The sequence below is a fragment of the Hemiscyllium ocellatum genome, chromosome 12, assembly GCF_020745735.1.
Source record: "Hemiscyllium ocellatum isolate sHemOce1 chromosome 12, sHemOce1.pat.X.cur, whole genome shotgun sequence".
Classification (NCBI taxonomy): domain Eukaryota; kingdom Metazoa; phylum Chordata; class Chondrichthyes; order Orectolobiformes; family Hemiscylliidae; genus Hemiscyllium; species Hemiscyllium ocellatum.
In genome coordinates, this window is record NC_083412.1 from 40705950 (window position 1) to 40732285 (window position 26336).

At 40.8% G+C, this 26336-nt stretch overlaps 1 protein-coding gene across 1 annotated transcript in view; it reads right to left on the reverse strand.

The window, feature by feature from the left end:
* The window catches only part of il1rapl1b (interleukin 1 receptor accessory protein-like 1b), a 1284802-nt gene that overhangs the window by 811295 nt on the left and 447171 nt on the right, over positions 1–26336 (reverse strand). The window contains exon 3 of the mRNA XM_060833276.1: positions 11313–11592. Coding sequence (XP_060689259.1) covers positions 11313–11592 — 280 coding nt within the window. The remainder of the gene's footprint in view (positions 1–11312; positions 11593–26336) is intronic.

Below are 26336 nucleotides of genomic sequence, written 5' to 3' on the forward strand. Positions count from 1 at the left end.
GAAGTAACTTGGTGAACCTTCATTGTATTTCTTCTCCAACTAGTACATCTTTCTTTAGACAGAATACTTCAAGTGTGTTTTTAGTAAAGTTCTATATATTTGCTCTGAGACATCTTTACTCCTACAATCAAATTGTCTTGCACTAAGACCAACATACAATTTTCCTTTTTAATTGTTCTTTTGTTTATTAATACAATAAGACACAAAAGAAATAGCAAAAGGAGTAGGTCATTCGACCCCTCAAGCCTGCCCCACCATTCTATAGGAATCATGGCTGACTTGATATTCTTACCATTTCCCCTGAATGCTTGATTCTCCTACTGGTCAAGAATATATCTATCCCAGCCTTAGACATACACAAGGACTCTGTCCCCACAGCTCTCTGTGGCAAGGAGTTCCCAAATATTCTCCACCCTCTTGACAGAAGAAATACCTCCTCTTTTCAAACTCTCCCATGTGTTTATCCTGTCAAACCTGTTTAGAATCCTATTTGGTTCAATGCAATCACCTCTCAGTCTTCTAAACTCCAGTGAATAGAGTCTTAAGTTGATTAGTCTTTGCTCATAATTCAACTCCTCCATATCAGGGATGATCCTTGTTAACCTTCTCTGAATTGATTTCAATGAAATGATATAGTTCCTTAAATAACAAGACCGAATCTGCTCACAGTGTTGCAGATGCAGTCTCACCAGCACCTTGTACAGTTGCAGTAAGACTTCCATACTCTTAAACTCCAACCACTTTGAAATAAAGGCCAGCATTCCATTAGCCTTCTTTCTTGTTTCATGCACATCTAGCCTCCCTCTCCCCCAACCTATTGTGTTGCAAATTTCTGTAGTTTCTTTCAATGTAAATAATATTCTGCTCTTTCTTTTCCCCTTCCAAAATAAATGGCTTCACATTTTCCTATATTGTACTTCATTTGCCAACTTTTTTGCCCACTTGCTTAATCTATCAATATCTCTCTGTAAACCTGATTTGGAGATGCCAGTGTTGGACTGGGGTGTACAAAGTTAAAAAAACACACAACATCAGGTTATAGTCCAACAGGTTTAACTGAAAGCACACTAGCTTTCGGAGTGCCGCTCCTTCATCAGGTGATAGTGGTAAACTACTTGTCGCCTTCTCACAACCTGCTTTACCACCTACTTTTATGTCATCTATAAATTTGACTACAGTACAAACACTTCCTTCCTCCAGGTCATTAATATGTATTGTAATCTATTGTAGTCCCACTGCTGATCCAAGTGGAAGCCCACTGGTCACAGGTCACCAAACTGTAAAAGAATCTCATCCTGCACTCACTGTTTCCTGACCATGAGCCATTTTTCTATCCGTGCTAATATTCTACCTCCAACACACTGAGGGCTCTTATCTTATGATTTAATCTTTCATTAAATATCTTGCTGAATATCTTCTGGAAGTCCAGATGCAGTACACCTCCTGGTTCCCCTTTGTTCACACTGGTTGACATTTCCTTGAAAATCTTTAGTAAATCAGCCAGGTATGATTTGCACAGGCCTACAAGCCTCAGTTCCAAATCTCACAGCGAATAAGAACTACCAACTCTTCAATCACAACAAACCCGTCACTCAAACAAATTGCATCATTCAGACATTTCTGTCTTGTTGGTCAAATGGGACAGACCTGGAAGCAGGAAGCAGGTCAGCTGTGCGCCCTACCTCAATGGAAGAAACAAGAAACCACATTTTTAGAGCTTGACCATGTGGCCAGCAGCTGTTCTGACACCAAAGGTGTTGGCATCTTCACGGTGAGATCAAATTCTCTCATCCTGATTCTACCTCATCAAACATTCTCTTTCACGTTGAAACCACTTGTCAAAGTAATTATGCACATTTTGGTTTCTTCCCTTCAGCTCACCACAACTCTACCAATGCCTTTCACCTGCCACAAAGTAAGGAACTGCACTTGACTAGGCAGTCATTAAAACAGAATATTCTTTCTGGTCATGTGTACTCAAATGAGCGCAGTGAAAGGTTTATAATGTCTGCAGAAAGCGTGAATCAAAACCTCAAGTTCAGTTGTTACCGTCATGACTACAGGTACCAGCACTCAAAGGTTGCGCAGGGATAACATTTCAGAGGGCTTGCAGAATCTCACAGTAATATAGCAACACTTCACTCCAGCACTCAATTAGGAATGCCGAGACACTGTCCTGATGGATTTGGAGTGGCTCCAATGCATTTGAACATGGACTGCTTTCAGTATCTGAGGAATTGTGGATGGTGCTGAACATTGTGCAATCATCAGTGAAAATCCCCACTTCTGACCTTATGATGGAGGGAAGGTTGTTGATGAAGCAGCTGAAGATCATTGGGCTGAGGACACTACTCTGAGGAACTCATGCAGAGATATCCTGAAGCTGAAATGGCAGAACCTTAACAACCATAACCATCTTCTTATGTGCCAGATATGACTCCAACCAATGGAGAGTTTGCCATGGATATTCACTGATGCCAGCTTTGCTAGGATTCACTGATGTGACACTTGGTCAAAAGCAGCCTTGATCTCAACTGTTATCACTTGCACCTCACTTCTGGAATGCCACTCTTTTGTCCATGTTTAAAACAAGTCTGTAACAAGGTCAGGAGCTGAGTGGCCCTGGTGAAACCCAAACTGGATGTCATTGAGCAGGTCATTGCTGAGTTGGTGATGCTTGATAGCCCTGTTAATGACATCTTCCATCACTTTACTAGTGATCAAGAGTAGCCTGGTGGGGTGGTAATTGGATGGGTTGGATTTCTCCTGCTTTCTATGTACAGGACATACCTGGACAATTTTCCACATTGTCAGGTAGATGCCCCTGCTGTGACTGTACTAGAATACTGAGCTGGAAGGTTTGTTTTCAGATATTTTGTCACTAGGTAACATTATCAATGAACCACTGGTGGGTATGGCTTACTTTCTATTTCTGTGTTTAGGTTTCTTTGGGATGGAGATATCATTTCCTGTGGTGACATCATTTTCTGTGATATCAATTCCTGTTCTTTTCCTAGGGGGTGGTAAATGGAATCCAGGTCAATATATTTGTTGATAGAGTTCCAACTGGAATGCCATGCTTCTATGAATTCTCATATGTGTTTCTGTTTGGCTTGTCCTAGGATGGATGTGTTGTCCCAGTCAAAGTGGTGTCCTTCATCATCATAAGTAAGGATACTAGTGAGAGTGTGTCATGTCTTTTTGTGGCTGGTTGATGTTCATGTATCCTGGTGGCTAGTTTTCTGCCTGTTTGTCCAATGTAGTGTTTGTTACAGTGCTTGCACAGTATTTTGTAAATGATATTAGTTTTGCTAGTTGTCTGTCTAGGGTCTTTCAAATCATTAGCTGCTGTTTTAGTGTGTTGGTCAGTTTGTAGGTTACCATGATGCCAAGAGGTCTGAGTAGTCTGGCAGTCATTTCTGAGACGTCTTTGATGTAGAGGAGAATGGCCAGGGTTTCTGGATGTGTTTGTCTGCTTGTTTGGGTTTGTTGCTGAGAAATCTGTGGTCTGCGTTCATTAGGTACCCATTCGTTTTCGATACACCATATAGATGATTTTCCTCTGCTCTGCATAGTTCCTCTGCATAGTTCCGCTGCAGTGTATGTTGGCTTGTTGAAATAATGTTCTGGCACAGCTTCATCTGTGGGTGTTGGGATGATTGCTTCTGTAGTTCAATATTTGGTCCGTATGTGTTGTTTTCCTATAGACGCTATTTGCTCTACTGCGACATCTAGGAAAGTCAGTTTGTTGTTGTTTTCATTTTCTTTATTGAATTTTATGCCAGTAAGGGCATCATTGATGGTGTTGAAGGTTTCTTCTAATTTGTTTTGTTTAGTGATGACAAAGGAATCGCCCATGTAGCAGACCCAAAGTTTGGGTTGGATGGGTGGCAAAGCTGTTTGTTTGAGTCATTGCATTACTGCCTCTGCTAAAATCCCTCATATTGGAGATCCGATGGGTGTTCTATTGGTTTGTCTGTAAGTTTTGTTGTTGAAGGTGAAGTGAGTGTAAGGCATAAGTCCACTAGATTGATGCTATTGTAATTGCTGATGAAGTTGGTGGTGTTTGTTGTATGTGTCTTTAGTTCTTCTAATAGTGCAGTCAGTGTTTCCTTGGCCAGGTTGATGTGAACAGGGCTGTTACGTCAAAGGAGACCATTATTTCATCATCTTCCATCTTGGTGTCTTTGATGGTCTTCTGGAATTCTTGGGTGGAGTGGGTGAAGTGGCATGAGCCTTCTACTAAATGTTTTAGTCTTTGGTGTAGCTCCTTGGCCAATATGTAAGTTGATGTTCCAGGTAGTGAGACTATGGGTCTTGGGGGTGGGCTCCTGGTTTAGTGAATTTTTGGTTATATGAAGAGGCATGGTGTGTTGGATCTGTCTGGTTTCATTATTTGGAAGTCTCATTTATTTCTCCAGATTTCTGAGGTTTTTTGAGTAGGGCTGTGTTTCGGTTCTCTAATTATGGGGTTGGGTCTATCACCACTTGTTGGTAACTGTTGGTATTTGCAAGTAGTATGTTCACTTTCTCAATACAGTCTCTTTGATTTAAAATGATTGTCAAGCATCCTTTGCAGGTAGGATAACAACATTATTATCTTTTTTAAGTTTTTCTCGTGTTTTACTTTTTTGCGTGTTGAGTGTGTTTCCTTCCTTTTTCCTGCTTAATGTTGGTGCGACTGTCTGTCTGATGGTTTGCTGGGTTTCTCCTGTGAGTTGGTTGTCTTTCAGCGTTATTTCTAATGCTGCTAATAAAAATCTTCCTTGCCCACATTCTGGAAGTTGTAATTTAATCCTCTTACTAAGGCATTTTTTTTTTAGTGTCGGTCAGATAAGTTTTTTTTTATGCATCCTTCTGTGTTGTCTGTGTTATTTTGTGTAAGTTTGTCAAGTTTTTTTTTCTCTGCAGGCCTAGTTATTTCATTTTCTGTGTTTGTTGCTGTTTAATGTCTATGTCTTTTTGTACTGTGTATGTCCATTCATGGTCTGTTGCATCAGTGAATAGAGAGTAAAGGAAACCTAAACACAAATTGAAAATGGGCCATGCCACCATTGCTTCATCCGGAGGCTCACTGATGATGTTACCTAGTATCGTGATGAAATGTCTGAAAATGAACTTCCAGCTCAGTGAGCAAACCTACATCCAGAACCTACATCCTGAACTACTCACTGTACTAGAACAGCTTGACTCAGGGAACAGAAAGTTCTGTAGCACAAATCTTCAGTGCTACTGCTGGAATATTGTTGGGGCCCATAGCCTTTGCAGTATCCAGTGCCTCCAACTATTTATTTCATGTGGGCTGAATCAAATTGGCTGAAGATTGGAATCGGTAATGCTGGCGACCACAGGAGGAGACTGAGATGGATCACCCACTCAGCACTTCTGGTTGAAGATTGCTGTGAGTGTATCAGCCTTATTTTATGTATTGTTGTGTTGGACTTTTCCATCATTGAGGAAGGGGATATTTGTGGAGCCTCCTCTCCAGTGAGTGGTTAATTGTTCACCACCATTCACAGTGGATGTGGCAGGACTAGAGAGGTTAGATCTGATCCATTGTTTATACAATCATAGAACATAGAACATAGAAAAATACAGCACAGTACAGGCCCTTCGGCCCTCGATGTTGCGCATATCCAAGCCCACCTAACCTACACTAGCCCACTATCCTCCATACGCCTATCCAATGCCCTTTTAAATGCCCATAAAGAAGGAGAGTCCACCATTGTTACTGGCAGGGCATTCCATGAACTCACGACTCACTGAGTAAAGAATCTACCCCTAATATCTGTCCTATACCTACCACCCCTTAATTCCCCTCGTAATATCTGACTCCATACATGGAAAAAGGTTCTCATGGTCAACCCTATCTAAACCGCTAATCATCTTGTACACCTCTATCAAGTCACCCCTAAACCTTCTTTTCTCCAATGAAAACAGCCCCAAGTGCCTCAGCCTTTCATCATACAATCTTCCTACCAACCAGGCAACATCCTGGTAAACGTCCTCTGCACCCGTTCTAGTGCCTCCACATCCTTCCTATAGTATGGCGACCAAAACTGCACACAATACTCCAGATGCGGCCGCACCAGAGTCTTATACAACTGCAACATGACCTCAGGACTCCGGAAATCAATTCCTCTACCAATAAAAGCCAGTACGCCATATGCCTTCTTCACAGCACTATTTACCTGGGTGGCAACTTTCAGAGATCTGTGTACAATCATTTAGCTCTGACAATTACTTGCTACTTATATTGTTTGTCATCTTCAGGTATGCTTGGAGCTGCTCCTGGCATACCCTCCTGCACTCTCCATTGAACAGGGATGATCCCCTGGCTTGATGGCAATGGTTGGATGCGGGGGGGCGGGGGAAATACACTGAGCTGTGAGGTTGCAGATTATGCTGGAGTATAATTCTGCTGCTGTTGATAGCACTCTGTGCCTCATATATGCCTAGTCTTGAGTTTCTGTTTGAAGTCTGTCCCATTTAGAATGGTAGTAGTGCCATACAAAACGATGGAAGGCAAAGTGACAGTAGGACTTTATCTCCATGAGGATTGTGCAGTGGTTGCTCTTACCGATATTGTCATGGACACTTGCATCTGCAGCTGACAGATTGATCAGGGTGTCAAGTATCTTTTTCTCTCTTGTTGGTTCCCTCCCTACATGCTGCAGACCCAGTCAAACGGCTATGTCCTTTAGGACCTAACCAATTCAATCAGTAGTGCTGCTGCTGAGCCACTTTTGCTGTTGGACATTGAAATCCCCCACCCAGAGTACATTTTGTGCCTGTGCCACTCTCAGTGCTTCCTCCAAGTGTTTTCAATGTAGAGAAGCACTGATTCATCAGCTGAGGGAGAACAGTACATGGTAATCAGCAAGAGTTTTCCTTGTCCATGTTTAAACTGATGCTGTGAGACTTCATGGGATCCAGAGTCAATGTTGAGAACTCCCAGAGCAACTCTCTCCTGACTGTACACTTTCTCTGTTAGGTCCATCCTGACAAATGACAGGACATATCCAGGGATGATGGTGGTGGTGTCTGGGATAATGTCTGTAAATTATGATTCCATGAGTCAGTTTGTTGCTTCACCAGTCTGTGAGACAGATGTCTCAAATTTGTCACTAGCTCCCTTATGTTAGCAAGGAGACTTTGCAAGGTCGACGGGGCTGTTTCTGCCATTATCTTTTCCAGTGCCCAGGTTGATGCCAGATGATCCATCTGGTTACATTTCTTTGTTGAAACATCGTTACAATTGATACTATTGAATGGCTTGCTTAGCCATTTTAGAGGTTAGTTAAGTGTCAACCATATTGCTGAGAGTCTGGAGTCACACTTCGGCCAGGCGAGGTGATAATGGAAGATTTCCTTTCTTGAAGGTTTTCCCTGCAACGGTTTCATGGTCATCAGCGAATTATTTCATTCCAGTTATTTAATTTCAAATATTTTTTGTTGAATTCAAATTCCACTATCTGTCACTATTTGAATCCTGAATTCCTGGTTAGCTTTGATGGGAAAGGAAGATGTGTGAACATTGTTGACTGAAAACTTGGGAATTGGTTTACAGATTTCGCAGTCAGGTGAGTCAACCACAAATAAAGAATGTTGACTTCCTCCTACTTAGCTTCTCCTCAGGGACTCAACATCCAGCAGGAGCTCAGGGCTGTTTCCCAGGACAGAGAGGTATCCAATGGGCAACAGACCATGACAGTTTGTGATATGAGCAGTCAAGGCAACTTCAATTAAATAGTCTGCTCGAATATATTTTCTGTTTAGCTTTCATTAGATGCATGTTGCTAACATGAGGGTTGCACACTCAGGAATATCTTGGGCAATATTGTCAAAGGGTGACACAAATGCAATGACATGGCAACCTGACACAGAATAAAGGCACCGTGACTAATGCCAGGTATGGAGCTTTATGGTGCACATCAGCTGGATGTTACATTTCAGAGTTGGCATGTGTTGCCCCCAAGAAAATGTGCAGGTTGTCAATAGCAACCTGCATTACATGGAAACCTGCATCTTCCTCATCAAGTATGGCACTCATACTGGAAAGGGTGAGTGAAACGTTGTGGGAGATGCTGCAAAAATGAAGGAGATCATAACATCAAGGTTTAAATCAAAAGTACATACCATAGAGACGGAGAACATCATCCTCCCCATGTTCTGAAATGACAGTAGCGGTCACAGCAGGTAACAGATCTCACTGAAGAGATCCTAAACTGAAGCACAGTTTTTCTGACATACTGATTCAATAGCAGAATTGTTTATGAAAATCCTGAGCATGTATGGCCTCCTTTAGCAGGACAACCATGAATAGTTCATTCTCCTTTGTGTCATCTCTGCTCATTCTCCTTTTTCTGCTTTCTACCAAAAAGAGCACAGAATACCGCATCCCTTGTCTGCAAGTAGGGGATTTGTCCAGAATCCTTCAAATCAGGGCAAAATTGGACATTGGCCAGAAATGGAACTGAGCCAGGCATATAAGCACTGTGGCTACAAGATAGGTCAGAGACTAGGAATCTTGAAATGAGTAACTCATCTTTTGATTCTACAGAGTCTGTCCACAAGGCACAAGTCAGAGGTGTGATGGTATGCTCCTCACTTGCCCGGATGGGTACAGTTCTAACAACACTCAAGAAGCTTGACACCATCCAAGATAAAGCAGCCTGCTTGATTGACACCACATCGACAAGCATCCACTCCCAACACTCAGTGACAGCAGAATGTACCATCTACAAAATGCACTGCAGACATTCCCCAGTGATCCTTAGTTGGGATTTTCCAAACCCAAAATCACTTGCATCTAGAAGAACAAGGGGTGCAGAAACTTGGGACACAACCAACTGCAATTTGTCCTCTAAACTACACACCATGCTGACTTGGAAATATATCACTTTTCATTGACTTCTGTTGGGTAAGCTTCACACATCAGGAAGGAGAGATCACATCCAGAGTGAGGTATAGGCCGAGTTTTGAAGCAACATAATAATAGAACTAGTAAGCATTATTTTCTTACTTTGTTTTAAAAGATTACATTCAGTAGCTTTGGTAAAGGTTAGTATGTTAGCTGACTCTGCTGATGAAAGGATATTTATCAGTCAATCACCTGAAGTCTTAACTGAGGCCTGGAATGTCATCTGGAATGTGCTCACTAATGGCATTGTGTGTCACACAGATGAAGTAGTTCAAGGCAGCAGTTAATCATCACTTTTTCAAGGGCAACTACGGATGATCAGTAATTAGCAGCCCAGCAGGGTATGTATGCCAAATCCCATGAACAAATAAAAACAACCTCCAGCTTCACCTGCACCGCCAAGATTTCTAGAAACAACCAATCATTTCCACAGTAGCAACAAGAAACATCAGAAATCTAGCAGCAACTACTTGATAAGTAATTGATGCTTTTTTAAAAATAGTGCTGGTGAAGTTACAGTAGGGTCCTTCTTGCTGCTGAATATGTATTCATCTAAGTGTGTTGAAGTAATAGCATTAACTCAAGCAGTGAGCTCCAAAATGTTGGCAACAAATCAGTGATAGATGCTGATTTAAGCTACAATTTCCTACTCTGCATCCTGCTGGATGACATTCCTTGCTTAAGCTGATGTTCTCACCGAAGCCACTTCTGGGATGGCTCACATCAGGCTGGTTCATGCAGAGTATGAATGTCATCTGGCAAAAATGTCAGAAAGAAGTTTGGGATTAAAGGAAACTAAATTTTGTGGCCAATAAATATGTTTCCTTCGAAAGATACTTGAGCATTTTTTCAAAGCCAGCCTATTTTATAATTACATTTACTTCATAATTTTACCTTATTTCAATGTTATTCTGTGGATAGGTTGACAATATCACATTTTTAAAAAAATCAACACTTCCATTTTGCTTTTGGTAATGAAGAATATTGGGCCTATTTTTGGTAACCTGATTTTTCATCTGCGAACAATGATAATATTATGCTACCATTGGGCAATCAATTTTTGTCTTGTCAACCTGCTGTCCATCATGCTATCAAAGGCTGATAGACCTTTCAGAGATAGATAAACATGTTTGCTCATTGATTTTTCACCTGTGCTTGCCTTGCCATGATAGAAATAGTTTAATGTCAATTACTTGTCTGAGTCCAGTAAAATAACTTTATAGTACCAGTCCATCGGAATGTAATATCAATAGGATATTTTTTCAGCCACACACTCATGTAGTATATTGAAAGGCCTATGTGTCAGAGAATATTTATTGTTAATTGTATGGTAGCAATGATATTGCCCAACAGGCCATCCATTCACTATTAACAAATGACCACCACAAAACAGAGTAATTGCTCAATGAATATTTGAGCTTTGAATTTCATTGCTATGGTAACAAGTTATAAATATAAAAAATGAACTATTATAGACGTCAGACGAAAAATTAACTGAGGTAAAATTGCTGCCGTGTAGTTTGGAATAACCAATCCTTTGACAAGCAATTTAACTGACTTATTTTTCGTCACATGCACACAATGCTTCTTGCCCATGAAATACTCAAGTGACATTTCATGAAGTGAGCTACAGCCAGAGGTGTTTTCTAATAAATAAAGATTATCAAAATTTGAAAAGACATTTGTTAGAAAGTTATTGGACTGTAAAACAATTAATGCTATAATTAGTCCACATTTCAATTCTTTTTATGCACTGTTCAGATGATAAAAAATGACAAGGTGGAATTTCACTTTGTATCATTTAGCAATTGACACTTTTCTTTAGAAGACTGCAGGACGCAAGCACCTTATCTGCTCCTAATATATTCTGTACTTTCAAGTAGGTTCTGACATCTTATTTTGGGAGATTAATATGTTCAGAACACTAACACATAGGAAAACAATAGACTCATTTCCAGCACAGATGCCATTCAGCAATTTAATTCCCTGCTAGCCACTCCCACTATTACAGACTACCACTATAGACCTGCAAGTTTTTTTTTCAAATGTCCATCCAATTTCCTTTCCATATCATGATTATCACCAGCCACAAAGCAGCAAACATCCAGAAAGTAAACCAATTCAAATTCAGACAGCAGTGGGATTTGAACTTAGACCTCTGCAAAGTCTTCAGTCTTAATTCAGGGTATTAAACGACCAGGCCACTCAACTACTTAAACTCCACTGCTTGCCACGGTAGAATGTGAACTCATGTCACTAGAGCATTCATCTGACTTTCTGGGTTACCAGTAACATTATCACATGCAGTTGTCCTCTTAAATACCAAATTCTTAATTGCTGCAACATGATCTTGATTGCTTAGAATTAATTCAGTGAAGAATTATCTTACCTCAATACACAAGAAAATAGTCCACCATCTTGCAATTCTGTGGGACGAAACCAAATGGAGTCTTCTTCCTTGCTCATTCTAATTCCATCAAATGGTATTGGTTCTTCAAAGTCCCCATGACCACTACTTTTATACCACATCAAGCTAAGTCCTGAACTTTGAGCTATGGTGTAGTTGGCCCTGATGTATCCATAAAATAATGCACATTTCACTCGCACTGGTTCCCCCAGAAGAACTTGATATTTCTTGTAGTCCACAGACCAATCGGTACATCCATCAGCTGAAATAAATAATAGAAAATAGATCAAAATGTTTGTAACAATGAACATAATTCATTTCAATGTTAAGATGCATATAACTCGTGTACATTTTTGCCAGGTAGATAAAAATAAGCATTAACTCTGCCTGTAACTTAATGCATTGGTAAAACAAAGTGACGTTGTGATAATGAGTGGCCCTGCTGTTACGAATCACAGCCCACATTTTAGTCAAAGCATCAAAGACTCAATGAACTCTTCTTCATCTACTTAGAGCAGAATAGGCTCTACAAACTTAGACCTCTTTAGGGCAGCACAGTGGCTCAGTGTTAAGCACTGCTGCCATATCGCGCCAGGGAATCTGGGTTCAGTTCCCTATCTCAAGTGACTGTGTGGAGTTAGCACATTCTCCCTGTGTCTGCATGGGTTTCCTTCCACAATCCAAAGATATGCAGGTTAGGTGAATTGGCCATGCTAAATTGCCTATAGAGTGGGGTGAGTTAGTCAGGAGTAAATATAGGGTAGGGGAATGGGTCTGGATGGGTTACTCTTTGGAGGGTTGGTGTGGACTTGTTGGGTTGGAGGGCCTGTTTCCATAATGTAGGGAACCTAATCTAAGCAAACAGAAAAGCATGAAGAACATAAATTTGGCAATGTTTACAGATACAGTCTTGGGATGAGCTACTGGCAAGGCTAGTAATCTTTATTGTCCTACATTAACAGTTGCTGGGCCACATTAGAGGGCAGCTAACAGTGAAATATATTGTCTATGACTGGAGTCACTTCTCAGCTAAAACTGGTAAGGATGTTAGGCTTTCATCTCGAAAGATTAAGATGGAATCTGTTGAGTTTTAAATAGCTTCTAACAAATAATGTTTCCAGAGAATAATGAATTAAAATATTTCTTGAGAACAGAGAAAATATGTGCATCATGTAAGGTATTTTGCTTAGAATCTAATTATGAGTTTTGGATTTTATAATTTATACATATTTTGCAAACTGTCCAATTTAAAGCTGTATTGTCATCTGCTCAATATCACAAAACATTCAGTGAGAAAGTAGGACACCCCCTGCACAGAATGATTCATACAATAGATGGAGTTCGAATGGTGAGGCAGACTCAATGAACTAAATAGCCTGATTGTGCTCCTGTATCTTATGGTCTTATGTTCTTGTACATGAACTAGATAAACATACAAATAATTATTCAGCTAGAAATATTGAAAATTATGTGTGCATCTTTGCAAGGCAGCTGAGACACAGAAGGGATAAGGAACAGTTGAATTAGTCAAATAGTTTGACAATAACTGGGACTCTGTGCTGATCAAAAATCTCTATAAGTCTTGGTTGGATAAAGTAAGCAGTACTTACTGCTGTTGCTATGGTGTTCTTGTTGCAGATATTTCCTGACATTTTTAGCTGCACATCATTAATAGCCATTCATGAGCAGAATGTGATGCTGGAAAGTTTATTCTAGCTGTGTGTCATGTTCAGGCAATTAATAACAAGGACATTAAAATATTATTCCTGGGGATGTTTTATATATAAAGGTGTATAAAAATTAATGCAAACGATAATGATGCAGTTCCCTGAACACTTCATCATTATGTCAAATCACCATAGAAACTGTGCTCCACTACCTGTAAAGTGAATAGAAATATGAGCATTTTCCTCGAACCACTCCCGAAAAAGGATTTTAAAAACCTTGCTTTAGATAACTTGTTGCAACACATATTATGCAATCATGGAAAAGACTGAATTTAATTCAGTTAATAAAATGTGGGAACAAAACTTCACCTCAAATGGTGACCAGGAAACCAATGTTGATGGTCCTAAAAGCCATTTGTTTCATGTATACATAGTAACTGAACGAGGTCAGCCAGGTGGATCTCATAGATTAGTCCCAAGCAGGGAACATTGACTGACATAAACAGGAGTGTCAGGGATTCTGCTCACTCCAGGAGCTAGCTCTGTGCTAGCTGGGTCAGTATCATGTACTATGCACATTTAAATAAAGGATGATGGGATACCAGTCTCTGTGGAGTTATTTCAAGGTGTCCTTTCAGGAAGGAAATCTGTTGTCTTTCCTAGTCTGGCCTACATGTGACTCCAAATCACAACAGTATGGTTGACTTTCAACTGGCCCTAAAATAGCTCAGTAAAGCACAATTCAAGGACAATTAGGGACAGATAATAAATGCTGTCCTGCTGCAATGCCCACATCTATTCAAAGGATAAGCCAATTAGTAATTTTGCTGGATGACAGGCTCATAAATACACTATTAGAGAAATTAAATGGAGCCACAGCATTGTTACAAACATAATCATGAAAGAAATTGGGCTAAGCCCATGTAAATTCTAAAATATCACCCTCAGTCCCTTTGTCGTTGCTCGTTTAATAAGTTTTACTACACTAACACATTTTCTGAAGGGTCTGACTAGTGTAGACAGAATAGCAAATCGAATGAAAGTGGTATGGGCTGGAGTCAGGGGAAGTCTGATTCTTTAATATAATGTGAGTAATGATGAGTCATTGTGTTTACCCAGCTTTTTGTTAACATGTAGAAGGCAAAGTGTTATTGACTCTCCCTTTGGAAGTGCTCATCATTGCAGAGGAGAAGTAGATTATTCCTGATGAAGGGCTTTTGTCCAAAACGTCGATTTCGCTGCACTTTGGATGCTGCCTGAACTGCTGTGCTCTTCCAGCACCACTGATCCACAGCTATAACAGGCTATAGGTCAGCTCTGCTGAAAGCAAAACCAGTCAAGGCAGCCACTGAAGGAAACAACTTTGAGAGCAGGGTTCGTGGTCTGAAATTATTGAAACCAATACAGAACCTAAAAGACTATAAAGTGCCAATGTTGAAAATGGTGTGCTGTTCTTTCACCTACATTGGGTTTCCCTGGAATACTGCAGCAGATTAAGAACAGAAATGTAAGTGTGAGATAGAGAGAGAAATCACAAGCAACTGGAAAGATTATGCCTATACACTGGAGCTTTGATTGCCTACCATGGCACTTCTTCTGGTGAAGTAGTACATACTCTGGAGGTTATTCAGCTATTGGAAGAGAACAGATTATTCCCATCCAGTTCAAATCTGACATCCACACAGGCATATTCTCAGTAGACTCTGATAATTACAATGAATCCCTTATGACTACCTGTTCATCTATCCAGGTGCACATCAATGGTGGCAACCCTGCCCTCACAGAGATCAGCTAACTCAATGAACAAATAATGGGATCTCCTGAGTGTATACAGTTCAGTATCTCACTTCTTTGACCAGCTGGAACATGACAGAACTCAGTGATTCATGAAATGAGAATCAATGTTTACCTCATTAATTGGTACATTACTGGTATGTCTGTAAAAATCCAATTCAGAATGGCAAAACAAGGTTTTTTTCTGAGGAAATATATGCAGAGAATTTTCCTTTACCATTAATAAATCACAAGCAGAAAGATATCACTGTAGAGAAAGCCATCTCATTTTCTATTTGTACATGTGTGTGTAGGTCTGTGTGTGATATTTTCTGAATGTTGATCTTCCATCCAATTTTGTTATCAACATCATAAGGTATACTTCAAATAGAACTGACTGTGACCAACCCTTCCATTGCTGACAACGAAGTATAGGATAGATGAAGTTCTTTAAAAACTTTTACAGAGATAGAAGTCATGTAGAAAGCACAATGCCTCATAAAGTAGACAGGTTAATTTAGGAACATTAATAGTCATTTTCTGCCGACTACTGTGTCAAAAATATAATAAATGTTGAAAAATTGCTTTAAGGTAAATTTAATAAATTTAAGGTAGAAGGTGGTTCAGACTCATGTTTTGGCACAAGACTCAAAAGAAAATGGGGATCAGGCCTAATGGTAATATTTGCAGAGAGCTGCAATTACCTGTGGAGCTTTCAGAATCATTTAAGAGCTCCAGTTTGGGTTGGTTGCCATGTCTGCAATGTGTTTTGGGTCAGTCCATTGGAGTTGGTGGGTAATGGAAGTGAGAGAGTAACAGAGAAGCTTGTGTGTTCTTTCCGATTTCACATGAGAGCAAATCTCAAAAACGGGGTTTTTTACCCCACTGACTTCTAGCAATCCCTTTAATCACTCAAATGAAAGCAAATTACCCTGGATGCTTGAGATATGAAATTAGTGCTGAAAAACACTCAATGAGTATGGAAGATAAATTAACGATCTTCCATAGAAAATTAAGGTTTCAAGTTCAATATTATTATTATATTCCTTTAAATCAATTTACATGATGTTGCCATCACTGGCTCGGCCAGAATTCATTACCTCTCCCTGACTGCCCAGAGGACAGTTGAGAGTCAACCATGTTGCTGTGGGTTTGAGGTCACATGTACACCAAACCAGGTAAGGATGACAATTTCATTCTCTAATATACATTCATGAACCAGATGGGTTTCTTTCCTGACAATTGATAGTGGTTTCGCAGTCATCATTAGATTCTTCATTCCAGACTTACATTGAATTCAAATTCTACCATCTACCCTGGTGTGATTCAAATCCAGGTCCCCAAGACATTATCTGGGTTTCCAGATTACTAGCTTAGCAAATATACCACTAGGCCATCGCTCCCCATGCATGGATTTTCTTTAGAACTGAAGGGGTGCAAACAAATTGGAAGATGGTATTTATGCTCTGAAGTTGTCAAACTCAATGTTGAGTCCAAAAGGCTGTAAAGTGCTTTTCCTCCAGCTTGCATTTGGCTTTGATGGAACATTACAGCAGGTCTTAGGCCATCAGGTTTATTCTTATTCTTCTGTGAAGCATGGCCATGGTTGGCTGGACCAGCATTTATTGCCTGACCCTGGTTGTTCTTTGAAGGTGGTGCTGAGCTGCCCTCTTGAACCATTGGAGTTCATGTGCTGGAGGCAAACCCGCAATGCCGTTAGGGAGAGAATTCCAGGACTTTGACCAAGCAACACTGAGGTAACGGCAATATATTTCAAAGGGGGGATGGTGAGTGGTTTGGAAGGAAATTTGCAGTTGGTATGTTGCCACGTATGAAAGTTGAACTTCACCACATTGACACTTCACGAGGTAGAATTCCACTGGAATTAGCCTTGGTTAGGTGTCTAAAATTCTCAAACTCTAAAGATCTGGAACTCTGAGACCTGCAACCTATCTGCTCAATTCTAAGAAATCATGGAGTCAGCTAATTGTAATGTTGCTGTGTGGTAGAATCTGCAAATCCTGCTGATTGCACCTGGGTGTTTGACTATTGTTTTGTTGGGGATGGTGGGGAATGGACAGAACAGATGTTTACACATACACAACTGCTGAGCCTGAAGCTGGTTTGAACTTAAACTAGAGCTGGTAGGCAGAAGTGATGAAATTATGTCAATAAAAACAAGTAAACAAGGAACTACAGACTTTTCAGATACTGTTATCAATTTGACAAATATGACACAGAAGGGATGCAACTTTGAGAGTAAATGGAAAGCTACCTGTTGTCAGACAATTTGGGTTATGTGCACGAAGCAGATAACGGCAGCCATTCCCAAGTCACTCCATCTCTCTTACATCACTTGTGCACTAAGAAATATAATGATCTCACAAGGATGGAAATGGTTAAGTATTCTGGCTGCAAGCTATCATTTATCTTTCACACTTTCAGACTGTCAGTGTTCAGCCTAATAGTGCATTAAAAATTCTTCAAATTATAACCCACTTAACTGAACGAACTTTACGAATTCTTTCACATGGGATAATGACTGAAGAATACTGTTATATCCCCTTCAGAACCATAGCGTCATAGAATCATAGAGATGTACAGCATGGAAACAGACCCTTCGGTCCAACCTGTCCATGCCGACCAGATATCCCAACCCAAACTAGTCCCACCTGCCAGCACCCAGCTCATATCCCTCCAAACCCTTCCTATTCATATACCCATCCAAATGCCTCTTAAATGTTACAATTTTACCACCCTCCACCACATCCTCTGGCAGCTCATTCCATTCACGTACCACCCTCTGTGTGAAAAGGTTGCCCCTTAGGTCTCTTTTATATATTTCCCTCTCACCCTAAACCTATGCCCTCTAGTTCTGGACTCCCCAACCCTAGGGAAAAGACTTTGTCTATTTATCCTATCCATGCCCCTCATAATTTTGTAAACCTCTATAAGGTCACCCTTAGCCTCCGATGCTCCAGGGAAAACAGCCCCAGCCTGTTCAGCCTCTCCCTGTTGATCAGATCCTCCAACGCTGGCAACATCCTTGTAAATCTTTTCTGAATCCTTTCAAATTTCACAACATCTTTCCGATAGGAAGGAGACCATTGGCAAGCTAATTCCATAAAAGTCCTATGAATTTCATGAAAGCTATTTGATAAGAGATCCGAAAAGTAAGAATCCTATGTCCTCATGTGGAGTCAGCTGTGCAAGATTTGGGTGAACAACGAGCTGCCAAGAGAAGAAACAGAACCAGTTGCCTGGTTGCTTAAAAAATCCAATGAGTTTTCCCATCTTCATAGGGCTTGAGCTGAGAGAGACTATAACAGATGGAGAGTCTCAGACACTCCAAACTATTGGGGAGCAGGTCATAACCTACAAAAAACCTCTTGGAAATGCAATAGATGCCAAGGGTTATCCACATCTTTACATGGAAAAATTCTGAGTAACCATAGGCCTGATGATTCATTTGGCTCCCAAACTTCACTTTGAATCTTCCTCAAATATTTCAGCTGCCCACAATTGGGAATCATAGTTACACAGTGATGTTAAATGTTTTGTGAGCTTAGCAAAACTTATTACTTTTGTATCTTGTGGCTTTATTCATAGCATGCATCAAAAGCTCTGGTTTCAGTATGATAATTTTACAACTGCAGCTTTGATCAAGAGTTAATCCAAACATGGCCATTCAATTATGCACCTACTTCTCTGAACTTAGCCCAATGCATATTCAGACAGCAACATCCAAAATGTTTGGATGAGAATTTGTTTAAAAAGTTTACAGTTTAACTAACCAAACTTATAAATATCAGCATGGAGCATATAACAGGACAATGTATGCTGATGGTGGAAACCTGAAATATATAATCAGGAAAGCTTGGATATAGACAGCAGGTCACAAAACATCTGTGGATGCAGAAACAGAATTAAAAATCACACAACACCAGGTTATAGTCCAATAGGTTTATTTGGAAGTACAAGCTTTCGGAGTGTTGCTCCTTGATTCAGTAACTAGTGGAGTAGTGTCATTGGACACAGAACTTCTAGAGAAATAAATAGTATCATACACAGATATAATATTTTGAACAAACCCAGATTGCTGTTAAGTTTTTCATCTTTTAGAATGGGCTGCAGGTTTCGATTCATTAGTATGTAAATCCCACAACTTCTTTCAAGTCACATTCCTGAGATAACTTAAGGTTTTATATAAAAAAGTGACATCTCAGCTCAAGTGATGTATTAAAGGTGTGAGGTTAGAGTCTGTATGTGTTCCAATCTTAAGTCAGACTGGTTCTACTTCCAAGTAGGAAATTATAAAATGTCACATTGATTATTAAAAAAATTGACTGTGTATAGATTGCATGTTTTTTGAACAAAATAGAAGGTATCTGAAAATACAATTCTGCAAATGCAAATTCACCCCATAGACTTATGCATGTGTGAGTGTGTGTGCACCTGTGTGTGCTCATGCATGCGTGTGTGTGATAGGGAGTTTCTCTGTATACTTGCTCAAGTAACTGGCCAATCAATGCCATCCTGTACATGCTTACATTGACTTGATAGGATTAACATCTAGTGGTTCCTCGGGTAGAGTGGTAGTGTCCATACCTTTGAGCCAAAAGGCCTGGGTTAAAGCCTTATTTGCTGCAGTGGTGTCCCATACCATATCTGAACAGGTTGTTTTTAAAAAATTCATCTGGAGGGCATGTGTAGTGCAGTGATAGTGTTCCCACCTCCAGGTCTGGGTTCAAGTCCCACCTGCTTCAGATATGTGTCACAATTATTTCCTGAACCAGTTGATTAAAAAATATCTACAAGTGGGATCCACTCAGAGGAAGCACTGACAATACTGAACCAGAGAGAAGTCCCACACAGAAAAGAATAATATCAACATCGCACTTCATAGATCAAAATCAGAAATGTATTCTGGAAGATATTTGTATGGTGCGTGTATGCCCAGTAACTCCATAATGGCTTCCTTGTGCTGTTCTGTGTCGTCATTGCCAATCTCACCACCCCAACTGTCATTGAAAGCTACAGCCTAGAGCTTCTGGTTGACATGTTCGCATCTGATCCTTGATTGTCTATTTTACTCAAGATCAGCACGCTACCTGAATGTCTACCTCCAGTCCACAATTTGCACAAGTTCTGACCAAGAGTTATTGACCCCTATCACTTTCTGCACTGATGCTGTTAGATTTGCTGAGCAATTCCAATCCTTCATGCTTTCATTGGAGCAATAATAACTCCATTTAAAACCCTCCAAAAAGCATCTAGACATTTTTTTTGTGCCTCTCATTCCTCTTCAGCTAAGAAGCCCAGCAGCAGCTGCCAGAGATTTGTTTGGTACATTAGACATGAATTTAAAAAAAACAATTCATGTCTGGAAATAAATATAAGATACTTGCTATGATAAATGTCAAAGCAAAAAATTTTAGAAAAAAAAATTACAGAAAGACCATAAAATGTGCCAAGTAGCAGAATAAACTTATCAAACCTCATTTGTTTTCTATTTGAGAAGCTTAGTCAGAGACAGACCAGGCTCTTGGCACTCTTTGCAAGTGAAAGGTCAGAACTGAGGTCAAGTGAAGGAGTTAAGTCTTACTTTATGTTCAACTCTGGTGGGGCACATTTCAAGTGGCATCTGTGGAATCATATAGCTGTGATTTGTTTTCATGCCGAGTGTTCCACCTCCACCCAGTCAAATATGTAGGTACAGTTTGAGGAGGAAAAATGCAGAGAATGGGGTAGTTGTGTGTGCCTGCACTGAACAGCCTCCATTTTAGCATGTGTGATTGGGAGCAAGGTACTGACATGGACAGAAAAAAATAAGTCATTTTCTCAGTAGCAGGCAATAACAAGTAAGGGTCAGCACTTGGAACCTTGCTATTCTCAGAATGTGCTAATGATTTGGAGGCAGGAACTACATGTACTATCTCCATATTTGCAGACAACTAATAACTCCTGACTAACCATCCTGGCGTACTTCATAATGATACTCACTGAAGGATACAGGGAATGTTAGGCATCTTCTTTATTGTACAGGAAATTGTGACGTTAAGTATTTACAATCAGTTTTTATTTCATGTTCTTGTATATGTCCACTTTGGTGTTCACCATTTTGTGGGATATTGAGGAAGATGCAAGCTCTGCAGACATCCCTTTATATGCAGTGCTGAGGGAATTGTTTGAGATTGTGCACAGAGACGACTTTCTTTTTAAACAAATGTTCTTACAAAATGGGCATCATTAGCGAGGCCAGTATCTATTGCCCAAACTTGATTAGCTTTGAAAAGGTGAATGGCGAGCTGCTTCCTTTGTTCTGGGAGTGTAAGGGCACTCAGTACTGTGTCAAAGGCAGTTCCAAGATGTTGACATAGTAACAGTGAAGGAACAGCAAAATAAACCCGTCAGGATGGAGTGTGGCTTTGAATCTGAATGATTTATTGTCATGTGCATTTTATAGTGAATAATACAATAACGTAGAGTGAGAAACGTTAACTGTCTCCACAATCTGGCACCATTTTGAATACTTTCAGAATATAAAGATATAACTGCAAGAGCATCTATCTATCTTCATTTTAACATTTCCGCCATGAGTGCTGAGCTCACCAGCAACACAACACCTACTCCATCACTCCTCGTCCATCGTATCACTGCCGTCTGTGTTGGACTCACCATCATAGGTGTCACTGTCTCTTTGCTGCTGGGCCTATCCCATCGACACCACCAAGTTCCATGCTGAACCCACATTCGCCCTGCAACTAGGAGTCACCAGCTCCGCTGCCTCTGCCACCTCACCGATAACCAGGATTCCCCACTCTGCCCCACAATGACTGCAACTAGTGCCCTTGGCTCCGCTGCTGACTCAATGTGCCAGGAGTCCTCGCTCCAGATATACCACACTGCCACTAATGCTGCAACCGCTGTCCCACAAATAGTAGGAGGTGCCACCTGGGCCAACTGCAACCAGGAGTCCCTGGCTCCACTGCCAAGTCAGGCCACTGCTGCGACAAGAACTCTGCAGGAGCCACCATCCTCTGGGATGTTGCCTTGCTGGTACCATGATCTTGAAGAGTTCACTGCCACCACCACCTCTGATTGTTACAGGCTTGGAAGGGAACTTGCAATGGTACTGTACTTATGCCTTTGTTCTGATAAGTGGCTAAGTGGTCAAGTTTGTGGGTTTGGAAGGTACTGTCAGAGGAGTCTCAGTTTGTGCATGGGACACCCTGCTGTTACTGTGCATTCATGGTGAATGGAAAGAGGTGAGAGGGAGGGGAGAAGAGAGACTATCAATGATTGGTCTCCATTTCCACAGGCAAGCATGTCCCAGTGTTTGGAACAATGATCATCTATTTACCTCGATTTTGGACGAATAAGAGGCAGTCCTTTATATGCCTGGAAAACCTCTCTCTCTCTCTCTTTCTCTCCCCCTTCAGTTTCAATCCAATGTCATAATGCTGAAATCTTAGCTTCACCCTCCCCATGTTTCCTGCTCCAAGTGTCATAATTAAATTTTGGACCACTTCTGCACCTGCATCTGAGTCACAAGCATGTATGCGAGGCACCCAAGCACTCAATACATATGGGTTCTTTCACTTGGCTCCAAACACACTCGGCCAAGCGATCAACCGAAGGAGGAAGAGACTGAAATTGATAATCTAACGAGAATTTTCATTGTTCATTCATTTTGTGGCAGCTGCAGCTGGTTATGGTGCTCATATACAGAGACAATCATTTATCTTCAATTCTATGATGAGTTTCATTAAAGAATTGGATTTCTCATATGCCCCTAGTGATAAATACTGAACATACGACCTATAAAAATTAGTTTATGGAATAAAACTGGTACAGTAATAAATTTTATTTCAGCAATTACATTCTTGAGTCTATTCTTTCGATTTTCATTACTCCTGTATTAAGTGTTGAACAGAGATCACTTTTCTCAGGAAATGGGAGATGATATGTTATTTTCAACGGATTAATGAACTTAAATTTATCCAGTTCACCATTTCTGTTTCAATGTTCTGCTAGTTGCTATTTCCTGAAATGGGATAATATTGATGCCAAAAAGAACCTAAGAAAAGATACTTAAAATTTCAAAGAGTGACATTAGATTATGAAGTATATTGCAGTACATCACGACACTTTAAGGAGTTATTGTGCAGGCTAGGCTTGCTGCTCTGAGTCAGCCTTATTTAACCCTTCTGAACCTGTCCACATTCAGCAGCAAATGCTTTAAGAATACCAACTATGGAATAGCGAGGGAAGTAAAAGTAATTAAATAGTAGATTTTTGAGCCAATCCACTGTGATGTGGATACATCTGGAAACAGAAACAAAGCCTTATTCAAGACGTGGGTTTTGCAGAGTAATAAGCGATTGGCTTTTTAAAAATTGTCCAAGAAACAATGGTCCTGACTTTCCAATGGCCAGGCAATCACTTTTGAACTTTAGATGGAAGTTGCGTATGAGGACCCAGCTTTGAAGAAAATGCCCAGGAAATCAATTCTTCTGCTGGCTTCCACCTCTGGAAGTCTCCAATTAAATTAGAGAATTTGGTTGTTAAAACTTGCCCTTAATAGTAATACTGGGTGCAATTTTTGAATATGGATTCACGGAATTAAAAAAAAAGTACTCCAACCAGTTTCATATTCAGGATGCATTTTTTGAAGACCTTTAACTACCAGTGGTTTGTCTGTCTACGCACTTGGCGATTATGAACTCAGTGATGTAGGTCCTATACTTCAGTCCTCTTAACCTCTGGTGAGGTGTGTGCATGTGTGCGCGCGCGCACACACACACACACACACACACACACACCTTTGCCACTTTAGGTGCCCATTAATATGTCTTTAAAGCATCCACATGTCAACGAAGTTCTCAATAATTAATTTAACATTTTAATGAGAGGGCCATGTGTACTGAGAGGCATTTCAAATTAACTAATCACCAAGAGTCAATGAACAAATCAGTTGAATTTATTTCATCTTTCTGCATGTTCTACAATATAATGGCGAAAATTTCAAAAATAATTGGAATTTCAGAAGTACGATCAGAAGAACCAGAAGTCAGTGAAAGGGATCAAGACAATTTGAAGTTTAAAAACAAGCATGAGAAGCATGATCGAACCAGAGTTCGAGGATCAGTCTGATTTGCTGATATCTGAAACAATGATGAAATGAAAAGAGGTGATCTGAGGTACTGCCACTGAGTAAGTTCTTACTGGGGTCCTACAAAATACAAGATGTTGACCACACAGAAGTGAGCCGTGTGCCGATACTAATTTATATCGGTATTTATATTCCATATGAATTTCTTGCTATCTTTGTCTAACCCTATCATTATTAGGTTCAATTACTTTTGTTTTCATGTGTTTATCTAATTTCCACTTAAATACACTTTACTGATACCTCCTTGTGGTAATTATTTGGCATAATGGTGGCACGGTGGCTAGCACTGCTCCCTCACAGCACCAGGGACCCAGGTGTAATTCTACCCTTGTGTGGAGTTTGCACATTCTCCCCATGTTGCTTGGGTTTCCTGCAGATGCTCCTGTTTCCTCCCACAGTTCAAAGATGTGCGGGTTATGTGAATTGGCTGTGGGAAAAGCATGGTTACAGGAATAGGGTGGGGGGGGGGGGGGGGGAGTGTGTCTTGGTGGGATGCTCTTTGGAGGGTTAACATAGTCTCAACTGGCCGAATGGCCTGCTTCCAAACTGTAAGGATTCTATGAAGTAGAACTGCAGAGTTTTTCACCTTTTTCCAGTCTGAATAACTTCTCTTAATTCCTAAGAATTTGTATTTTGCCATGAGGATCAATGTGGATTTCACCAGTTTCCTCATCTTGCCTGCTCCTCCCTCTGCCCAATCCCAGATCCAAACTTCCAACTCAGCACCACTCTCTTGAACTGTCCTACCTGTCCATCTTCCTTCCCACCTATCTGCTCCGCCCTCCGCTCCGACCTATCACCATCACCCTCACCTGCATCTATCTATCACCTTCCTAGCTACATGCCCCCAGCCCCACCTCCCCCCATTTAACTCTCAGCCTCCTTCCCTCCCCATATTCTTGATGAAGAGCTCATGCCTGAAATGTCAACCCTCCTGATCCTCGCATGCTGCATAACCTGCTGTGTTTTTCCAACGCCACACTTTTCAATCATGATGGACCAGACCCAGCATGAAGCAAACTCCAGGAATGGTGTTTGTCCCTCATGGGAGAGAGGGAGTGTGAGAAACCGCCGAGAGAGCTGGGATCCACTGGAATGCAAGGGCGTCAAGATTTGGAGCAGGGCATTGGCTGGGAGCCTGAACTGGGACTTGGGCACTTGGTGGCTTGGGAACAGGATGGAACTCTAGTGGTTGGTGACATTGCAGCATCATCGAGGTCCAGAGAGGCTGGCAACAAGGCAGTAAGCTGGATGGCCATCAGTGGCAAGACAACACTGTGAAGGAAATCAAGTCCAGTGGTGGGTATCGGGGTTGGGGGGGACAGAGGCAGTTCGAAATGGAGCCCACGGGGGGGATGGGGCGGGGGGGGGTGGTGTGGACATCAAACTAAGAGTGTGGGTACAGATTGAGCGGCAAGTGCCTCATGCAGCAAGATCTGGAAAACAACAAGGTTTGCATTGATCGTTGATGAGTAACATTCATGCCACACACATTAGGGAATAAACATCCTCAATAAAAGGGAATTTAAGCATAATTCCTTGATTGGTTAAGAAGGGAGTTCCAGAATGTTTTCCCAGCAAATGTTTGGATGAGTGCAACTCCAACGGGACTCAAAACATGTGACAAGAATTAGGACATAGAAGCCCCTTGGCTGGTATCCCATCTACCACATTTACATTCACTCCCTTCATTCTGAATGCAAAGTGGTAGCAGTATGTACCATCTACAAGATGCACAGCACTAACTCATCAAGACTTCTTTGACAGCACCTTCCAAACTCTCAACATTAACCACCCAGAAGGACATTGGGAACACCACCAGCTGAAATTTTCTCTTCAAATCCTGATTTAGAACCATATCACCGTTCCTTCACCACCACTAGATCAACATTTTGGATTTCCCTTCTTACCAGGACGTTTGCTGTTAAAATATCACAAACACGCAGCATTTCAAATAGATAATTCACAACAACCTCCTATAGCGCCATCGCAGACCATGATTAACTCTGACCGAGCCAGCAATGGCCAAAAGCCATGAATTGGTTTTTAAACAGTCATTTTTCTATAGGGATGTGATTTTGCCCAAATATAATATGTATCCAGTTGTAAGAAAATAATCCTCTCTGAAATTTCTTACTGCTTCCCAAGATAGTAGAGAGAAACACCAAATCAATCTTTTTATTTTGACCTATGTTATTCATTCTGATCTATTGCATTCTGTAGCCAATATTCTCTTGCCTTCGACAGCTGAAGTAACCATTGTATTCTGGGCAGTATTTGATCTTATGTATTTTCTGAGTCCATATTTTTTGCAGTATGTCAAAACCTTTAGCAGGTTGACAAGTACGCTCTGCATACACCTGAAGTAGCATCATGCTACACATTACATGC